General features: G+C 36.7%; 1 protein-coding gene across 3 annotated transcripts; it reads right to left on the reverse strand.

Moving 5' to 3' along the window:
- Positions 1-501: 501 nt before the first annotated feature.
- LOC131878382 (uncharacterized) lies at positions 502-9,137 on the reverse strand. 3 transcript variants are annotated; one of them, XM_059224330.1, is made up of 3 exons: positions 8,631-9,137; positions 1,900-2,079; positions 502-1,480 (listed from the first exon to the last, which is right to left on the reverse strand). In XM_059224330.1, the coding sequence occupies exons 1-3, from the start codon at positions 9,062-9,064 to the stop codon at positions 763-765; spliced, it is 1,332 nt and encodes a 443-aa protein (XP_059080313.1). In that variant the 5' UTR covers positions 9,065-9,137; the 3' UTR covers positions 502-762. The 3 variants fall into 3 exon arrangements, with proteins under 3 accessions (XP_059080313.1, XP_059080315.1, XP_059080316.1); XM_059224332.1 differs by lacking the exon at positions 1,900-2,079 and adding an exon at positions 3,092-3,271; XM_059224333.1 differs by lacking the exon at positions 1,900-2,079.
- Positions 9,138-9,630: the final 493 nt, after the last annotated feature.

Genomic DNA, 9,630 nt, shown 5'->3' on the forward strand with positions numbered 1-9,630 from the left:
TCTCAGAAACCTCTTGAGTGTCGTTTCTCTGACCCTCTAGTCCAAACTAGTCCCAGTGGCGTAGAACAGCCAAACTGCCCATGACACGCTTTTTGCGGCTGGTGTTTTAAAAAAAAATATTTCAGCTTAGCCTTCAAAATCATTCCTTATACAATTTTGATTTATCAAGTCTTGTGCCACAAAATTAAAAAAAAAATATCATTACTGGTATAGTTCTGCTACTGTACGAGTTAGTATCTTGGCTCAATATCGGAATACTCTACTTCAACAAGCGGCAAATTGAAATAAATGACAAAATCAGTCTATGCCGGGTGTAGGCTGTCTGTGACGTTTGTGTCAATTATCCCTCATCAAAATGCCCAAAAATTTGGTACCGCACTGCCTTCTTCCCTGGATTTGGCCAATTTGGTCTGCTAAAAATCTGCATCTTGGTTGTGGCAAAGTGGGAGCGTTTTTGACGAATTATGTGGTCCTAAACGAAAATAAATCGGTTTGACACCCTAAATGTGATCCTTGTGTTATTCTTTCTTCTTGTAGTCTCCTCAGTTCCATGTACACACTAAATAAAATAAGAAAATCTGTTTTAAGTGGTTTGCAATCCTGTGGAAATAAGGGCCAAGCTGCCTTGGTTATGCGATAATGAACGCGCAATTTGATTCCTCTCTCCCAAAACATATGTTCCTAAAATCATTCAAGTAAAGTAATATGACATTTCAGCTGTTTCAATAAATGTTCAGACCAAATAAGTATGTAACTACTGAATCATAGATTAATAGCAACATTGTAATCAGGTGGTAAAGGCTCCCCATCAACGTCCAGCTTTTCCATTTTGTCCAGGGAACTTGGCTTCAATTCCGCCTTCATGACACTCGAATAGGACGGTGCACCATCATCTTGTTCTAGGGAACCATTTCCCGGTCTTGGCTGCAGATTCCAGAAGTGTGGATTATAAGGTGGATTATAAGGTGGATTGGAAATTGAAACATCAGGAAATGGCGAGGTTTCTTCGGGTGCAGTTCTTTCAGGCTGTGTAGGAACCACAGGGGTATGTTGTGAAGCTATTGTGGTGGGAGAAGAGAATTTGATGAAGGCTAACAAATATCCTCCCAAAACCAGGAACATCAGGGAAAGGGCTGCGGCAAGACCCATGAATGAGAAGGCTGATATAGCTTGATTATAGTTCCAACTGTTGATGGTCTCTTCTGGAAGGGGGTTCAAACCAAAAGACATTCCAAAAAAGATGCCAGAGAAGATAATGAAGCCCATCATGAGCTTTATCACAGCACTATTCCGAGAAAGATTGGTTTTCTTGATGTAGCAACAAGAGACGAGGGCCATTACTATTGCGAAGAATATCATGGATCCCAGACCCACAACGAGGAGAATTTGGGATGGAAGACAAAGAGATTCGTCAATGTAGAAACCATCATGGTGAGAATGGTGATGAGGACAATTGGGGACAAGATCACAAAAGAACTCGCTATAAGCAAAACATATTCAATATTTAGTTTTGTGCCTTGTTTAAAAATTTCATTGGTATTGATGGGTCATGCAAATTGTACAAGCTCGAATCTTTTATCATTTATTGACCAACCTGAATATTGAAAGTTATTTTCCAATAACCTCACATTGTCGTTTTCAGTGGTTGTTGAAACCTAATATAACAACTCTCTTTAAAAAATCAGTTTATCTATAAAATCAATTTTACATACTAAACACTTCAATCGTTGTTTCAAAGCTTACAATACGGTCCATTGCATAAAATTAGTGAATGACTTTTTTCAATATTTTATGGAGGATTCTTTCTTTAATTGTCAGGGAACGAAGCAATACATTGCAAGCTTTTCTAGTTCTAACAAACATAAAATTATTGAATACAGCTTTTTGAATGTTCAATACCTTTCAATCCAATAATCATTCTGCTCAGTCTCTTGATTTACTGCGTAAGAACACGATAAGAGCTTCTGGGCTTCCGCGCAAAATGGATCTGCCTCAAATGAAGTGGATTCCTTTTTGCAACTTGGAATGAGAAGCAATTTTAGGTCAGAATTGAATTCCCCCAAGACCACGTGCACCAAACTAAGGAATAATGAAAGAGAGGTTGAGTTTTGAGTCAGAAATTCAATGACCTACAAGTGCGCTGTGCATATAAAATTATCTTGTTGGTAGCCATAACGTAACATATAAGTTTGATATTCAGTCCATGACATAATCAAAGTAATTTTATACTACAACCAAACCTGCACACAGTGGTGAAAATACCCTTTAAAGTTTTGATGGAAATTCCCAAGCATATCTTGGCATTTTTCTCCCTCAGAAAATCATGAGGAACAATTTTGATTTTATTGTTCTATGGAATTCTAGCCCACATAAAAAACTTACATACCTAAAAACATTAGGTTAGGACCACATTTAGTTAGCTCTTGAATATAAATTATGATATCTATTTCACTGCTTCTTAGTTACATGGAATTTAGTGGTCCAAATTTCATCGCTTTTAGCCCCAAAATGCCCCGGTTATATGTTAATTCAATTTCCGAAAGAATCAATATCAATTTTCAATATCGCAAATACAAAAGATTATTTTTTCTCTTCTTACATTGTCTCACAATAGCTAAAAATGCTATATAATGNGATGAGGACAATTGGGGACAAGATCACAAAAGAACTCGCTATAAGCAAAACATATTCAATATTTAGTTTTGTACCTTGTTTAAAAATTTCATTGGTATTGATGGATCATGCAAATTGTACAAGCTCGAATCTTTTATCATTTATTGACCAACCTGAATATTGAAAGTTCTTTTCCAATAACCTCACATTGTCGTTTTCAGTGGTTGTTTAAACCTAATATAACAACTCTCTTTAAAAAATCAGTTTATCTATAAAATCAATTTTACATAATAAACACTTCGATCGTTGTTTCAAACCTTACAATACGGTCCATTGCATAAAATTAGTGAATGGCTTTTTTCAATATTTTATGGAGGATTCTTTCTTTAATTGTCAGGGCACGAAGCAATACATTGCAAGCTTTTCTAGTTCTAAGAAACATAAAATTATTGAATACAGCTTTTTGAATACACAATACCTTTCAATCCAATAATCATTCTGCTCAGTCTCTTGATTTATTGCGTAAGAACACGATGAGAGCTTATGGGCTTCCGCGCAAAATGGATCTGCCTCAAATGAAGTGGATTCCTTTTTGCAACTTGGAATGAGATGCAATTTTAGGTTAGAATTGAATTCCCCCAAGACCACGTGCACCAAACTAAGGAATGATGAAAGAGAGGTTGTGTTTTAAGTCAGAAATTCAATGACATACAAGTGCACTGTGCATATAAAATTGTCTTGTTTGTAGCCATAACGTAACATATAAGTTTGATATTCAGTCCATGACATAATCAAAGTAATTTTATACTATAGCCAAACCTGTACACTGGTAAAAATATCCTTTAAACTTTTGATGGAAATTCCCAAGCATATCTTGGCATTTTTCTCCCTCAGAAAATCATGAGGAACAATTTTTGATTTTATTGCTTTATGAAATTCTAGCCCACATAAAAAACTTACAAACCTAAAAACAATAAAAACCAAAATTTTCAAAAACCTACCCAATGTAGGTTGGGACCACATTTAGTTAGCTCTTGAATATAAATTATGATATCATCTATTTCACCGCTTCTTAGTTACATGGAATTTAGTGGTCCAAATTTTATCGTTTTTAGCCCCAAAATGCCTCGGTTATATGTTAATTCAATTTCCGAAAGAATCAATATCAATTTTCAATATCGCAAATACAAAAGATTATTTTTTCTCTTCTTACATAGTCTCACAATAGGTAAAAATGCTATATAATGGCACTTAAATCACGCTAAAAGTGTAATCTTTGAAAATGTGTTTTACAATCATCATGTGTACAGTTAGTTATGCATTCACTTGAATTCTGAAGACAGTACATAAAACAAACAATGTTATAGACTACGTCATTTCTTGAAGACTTTGTTGAAACTGATTGAAAATAGCTTCATTAAGGCTTCATTCATATTTGTGAAAGTTTTAGTGACCACTCAACTAAATGTACCTTGGACGCTTTTAAAAATGAATTTTAAAAAGTCTGCTTTTTTGAGGGTTTTAGATATGGTTCTACAAGGTTTTAAGTTACTTTAAAATTATGCAAGAAATGGAAAAATAATCTTTCATTTTTGTGATAATGAAAATCGATATTATATCTTTGGGAAATTGAATTGACATATAACCGGGGCATTTTGGGGCTAAAAACGATGAAATTTGGACCACTAAATCAGATACAACTAAGTCGCGGTGAAATACCCGTATGATATCGTAAATTACATTCAAGAGCTAACTAAGTGTGCTCCAAATTTACATTGAGTAGGTTTTTGAAATTTTTGTTTTTATAATGATTTTAGGTAGGTAAGGTTTTTATGTGGACTAGAATTCCATAAAACAATAAAAGTAAAGTTGTTCCCTATGACTTTTTGAGGTAGAAAAATGCCAATTTGTGTTTGGTAATTTCTCTGGAAACTTGAGAGGCTTTTTGAACACCGTGTGCACGCATCAGAACAACAGACAGGTTATGCGTAAAAATGAATGAATGTGTTTTAATTATATTAGAAGAGGGCGAAATTATTTCATTTCTATATTCAAGGACTAGCTGGGTCCGTCAACTCAAATTCGTTGGTAAACCAAATATCATGTCAAGCTTGAAAGGTAATAAATAGACGAATTAAAACCTTTCATTTAAAAAATACTGTGGACATTCCTTGTAGCAGTCAGAAAAGCCTGTGAAAAAACAAACAAAAAAAATTGAAAAAATCAAGAATGCATCTTGGATCAGGGCAAGTTTCCATCTTCACTAAAATTTGCTCACGTTGTTCCAATTTTTACAGGGGAATTAAGTCGCTCCCCATTAACTACAGGCCGATTTCTCTCACTTTAAATATTGCGAAGGTGTTTGAGAAGAGCATGAAGTTCATACTTGTTGAGTTTCTTGAAGTTAATGAAGTCCTTCCTTCTAGCCAGCATGGCTTCCGAGCACATTTTGACACGGTTAACCAACTGATTGAGCATTTAGAGCAGGCCATGAATCAGTTGATGTAGTTTATCTCGACTTTGCCAAGGCCTTTGATAAGTAGATCATGGCCTTTTGCTTGATAGACTTCATGACATTGGGATCCAAGGCAAGGTTCTCAATTGGATATATTAAGAACCTTCATTCAGGATAGGAAGCAAATTGTTAAGGTTGAGGGTTTCCTTAGTGACATTCAAAAGCTTAGAATTACTGCCAGTCTCTCTTCTTATGTTGACAATACGAAGTTAGTTTCTATAGTAGGAATAGCCAAGATTCCACTAGCCTTGCAAAGGACCAAGAAAGAATCTACTCTTGGGTTACTGAGAGTAATTTGGCGCTATCAATGACCTTTGGGTCAACTCCTTTAAATACTCCACTCGTAGATAATGGAGGTGAAGATATTGAACAGGTCTCATCTATGAAAGATCTAAGTGTAGTCCTCCAAAATAATGGAAAGTTCGATGATCATATCCAGTAGAAGATGGGTAAGGCTTTTCAAATGTGTGGTCAGATATATCGCACGTTTAAGTCCAGAGATAGTATCACGATGCTAACTCTGTGCAAGTCGATTGTCCAGCCACAGCTTGAATATGCTTCACATATTTGGGCTCCAATAAGTTCAGCAGGTTTGCAAAAGATCGAACAAGTCCAAAGATGTTTCACAAGGAATATTACAGGATTGAGAGAGCTCTCGTATTGTGAGAGATTAGAATGGTTGGGACGATAAAGTATTCAGAAAAAGTACGAAAGGTATCTGATACTGTACGTCTTCAAGGGCATCCATTAGTATTGCCCCAACCCAGGATTTAGGGTCAATTCTAGTGACCGGAGAGGCTTAATGCGCGTATTGAGAGCACCTTCAAGCACTCAAGAATCCAGGCTAGTTCGAAAGATGACGTCCACTTTTCTTCTTTCTCGGGCTCCTTGATTGTTTAATTTGCTTCCCTCTAATATCCGTAAGGAATACGTAGGCCTTGTTGATCCGGTAGCATCTTTCAAGTCGGACTTGGACCAATGTTTAGGTAGCATTCCAGATCAACCCTACATTCAAGGGCTAGCTCGGTCTGCCAACTCAAATTCCAGACCAAATAACAGATAAAGATTGGAAGGTAAAAAATAGACGAATTATAACGATTATAACCTTTCATTTAAACAGTACTGGGGGATTACATTCCCTGTAGAGTTTAGAAAAGCCCGTGAAAGACCAAACCAAAAAGAAAAAAAAGATTCCAAGTTAGAAATGAGGACTCAAATTCAATTGTTGAACATTTAGAACTGAGTTTTCGTGTGGAAATACACTTGTACATCATATTCTGCCAAGGTCAGAAAATGCCTATGCTTTTTGCTTCCTAGTTACAAAAGGTAGAGTATCACTAAGGCATGTCACGTGAAGGAAATTCAAGGATAATTTGTGGTCCGGCACCCTGATTTTGAGTACTTTTGGGAGGGAGAACTAAGTCACACGTCACCGTCAACTTGCAACATCCGCCCATTGAATTTTCAATAATCGAGTTATTTTGAGTGAGCTGCGTTATACAACCCAACAAAATGAAAGTGTTTGGTGTAATTCGTAGTTTTGTAAACCAAGCCAAAAAAGAAAAAAATAAACCTGGCTGCAATGGCGCAGTTATGATGGTGCAATTGTCGCGCCATCTAAGCGTCAAGCTCTGATTTACAGGAAGTGGTGGGTCAAATCCAAAGAGAATAAGGCGTTCAAAGAGGAATGAAGCCAAAATATTGGAGGGCGTCTCTCCTCCCTTTTTTCTCCAGGCTAGCGCCCACTGAAGACCCTCATGTCTGAAATGCTACATAAATTCCAAAAAGAATCAATTAATGTGTCAAATGCATCAATGGCAAAGGTCTAGTGCTTATTAAACAAGTGAAATCATATGTTACCATATTCATTCCTTGATCACATTTAATGGAATTGAATGGCAAATTCGTTCGAAATGGTGCCAAATTTGCTATTTTAAGCAAGCCACTTTTCAAGAAACCCGTCCTTTGAACGGTAGATGATGATAACTTCGTAAATTGATGACGCCAATTTGAAAAGGTCTATTGAAGTTGGTTTCGTTATTTTATCACTGTCATCTCTTTTTTATTTCTCTCCTTATAATATTGTATCCATGATCTATGGCAAAATAATGTCTTCCCGTTTCTCATTTCCAACAGATCTCTAAGAAAAGAAATCTTATTGAACTCAATCCAATCAAGTAAAATAATTATGATACGCGTAAGTAACAGGGATGACAAAATAGAAGACAAAATTTCACTCAGCTAAATGGTTCTGATTGAGCCAATATGTTTTTGGATTTGGCTTGCTAGGGTTAAAGAGCAGACCCGGCAAGCAATCCAGCCATTACACCCTCCTTGTGATTTTCACGTAGGCAGTGTTTTGTCATGTCAGGTTGGTTCTTCATATGCGAAAGTGGTTAGAGTCTTAAGATTTCCTTGAGAAGGTCAGGAACGGGAATCAAACCAACAACCTCTATCATACAAGGAAACTGCGCAAACCCCACGTCTTCTCTCATTTGAGTTGCAAAAGAGCGGAAAGTGTGAAATGTACAGCAGTAAGTAAAAGAATGCTTTAGAATTACAGCAGAATTTTCTGGCCTACTTGTAAAGTGGCTTTTGTGTCGAAATCTTTTTAAGCACTATCTTCAAATTCGAACGTGTCTTTTGTGCAAGTCAAAGGATAAAGCTATCAATCTTTCTTATCTGTTGGTGACGTCTGATCAACAGCGTTACCAAATCCACACAGACTTCTAGAGATGTGGACTGCGAATGGAAGCAAACATTTCTTATATCCTAAATCGTTCACTTCATTCTAAATAGGCACATCATACAACCAAAAGATCTTGTTGAATAGATGAACTTGGCCACATTTGAGCACAAAACTATGAGAACTATGTAAAGGGAGGGGACTCAGGAGACAGGTTGAAAGTTATGTAGTAAACACTAATACATAAGATTCAATTTTTCGGACTGCTCTTGGTCAACAACATAAGCTTATGAAAACAAATTTTGAAACGAATCACCAATATTTTTGCGGATTTCCTTACCACTACTGGGATTGGAATCCCGCAGTTTTAAGGATTGCTTCCGCTGCCTGGGTTTGAACCCACGACACCTGGGGAGAAGATTTTTGCCCTGTTCACGCTGTCTATTAGCCTGCTTGGCTACACCAGCTCCTTGATTCATGTGATAATGGTCTCCCTTTAAATGAAGAGATCCACGTTTTTCATTTTATTATTTCAATTCAAAAAGTGGCTCAGAGTATTAGTAGCTATGACCAAGAGCAGGCCGATTTGTCGGGAAGATCGTTCACACTCCATATTTGTAGAAGTTCGTGTCAAAATTCAATCACTAGTTGTTGTTTTTTCTTTTGCCGACCCAATATGGCTAGAAAAGGACTACCCTCCCTGGTTCACCATTTCCATTGACGTTCACACAAAAAAGTCCGTCGACGTTTCGTCAATGTGCATACGTGAGATAACCTGAAAGTGATTCGAATACAGTTCATTGAGTAACCTCTTACCTAGAATTCATCAAGTTGAACACGTTTTGTGGACCTTTGCCATCTGGATGACAATTGTTCCATTTTTCACAGTAAGTCTGCCTAACTCCGGTAATGCAGATTTGTTCATTCAAAGGAGGAGGTTGTTCTAAAACGATTTTTTCTTTTCGATTCATACAATCAGAAAAATTGGCCGGGGCCGACGGGTTACTGGCCGTTTCAAGTTTGGCCAGAGTTAACACTGTCGATGAGTCCTCGGAAAGGTGAAAGGTACAATTCAAACTTGTAGAAATTGTGCCATTCCATGCCACCCATAATTGGTCGGTGGTGTTATCAAAGTTGAGGAACACATGCTCATTAAGTTGGCAACTTTCACTTTGATCAGTTTCAACTAAATCCAAGTTTCCAAAACCAACAAGGAATGTAAAAATGCGCCAAAATGTTCCCTGATTCATTTCGAATCTTCAAACTGATTGTTGATCATTGCCCAACGGCCTTGCAAGTGATAACAAGGTTATCACTTATCAGATACATTCTCATCACCATTGATAAAGCGATGCCGTCATGTGACACTAAAAAAGTCAAGGCTTACGGATGACGCCATAAATAGAGCAAGTAGTGTAGATTTACAATCAATGGTTAACGCTGACCTTTGCATTCCGCGTTTCCGACATTGCATTTCTATAAAGTCAAGGGTGACCAAAATTGTGAAACTTGAAAAAGAAATACACAAAAATGGGAGCAAAATTATGTCAATGACTGACAAAACTTTGACAGCATAGTGGGGTGATATATGTTTGAAATTTATATTTGAACAAATTCACCATCGGAAAGGACTATTTTCAAATGCCTCCCTTCGTTTTGTAAATAAAAAGAATTGGCCTCTGTTATTTATGTATCCGTCTTTTTTCCTATGCATTCATACCTAATAATGTCAATGCGAGTATTTCGATTGTGAAATAATTTCACAAATTAAAATATTTTAAAATATTTCAGCGGCAAAAGTAAATTAACGTTCGCT

This window comes from Tigriopus californicus, chromosome 3 (assembly GCF_007210705.1).
Source record: "Tigriopus californicus strain San Diego chromosome 3, Tcal_SD_v2.1, whole genome shotgun sequence".
In the NCBI taxonomy this organism is placed as follows: Eukaryota; Metazoa; Arthropoda; class Copepoda; order Harpacticoida; family Harpacticidae; genus Tigriopus; species Tigriopus californicus.

Bases quoted from the DNA above. Each gene is read 5' to 3' on its own strand.
- LOC131878382 (XM_059224330.1), bottom strand. From the start codon at position 9,064: ATGAATCAGGGAACATTTTGGCGCATTTTTACATTCCTTGTTGGTTTT. The intron at 2,080-8,630 runs GTAAGAGGTTAC...ATTATTCCTTAG, and splicing joins TTCAACTTGATGAATTCTAG to TTTGGTGCACGTGGTCTTGG. The intron at 1,481-1,899 runs GTATTGAACATT...TTTTGCTTATAG, and splicing joins AATGATTATTGGATTGAAAG to CGAGTTCTTTTGTGATCTTG.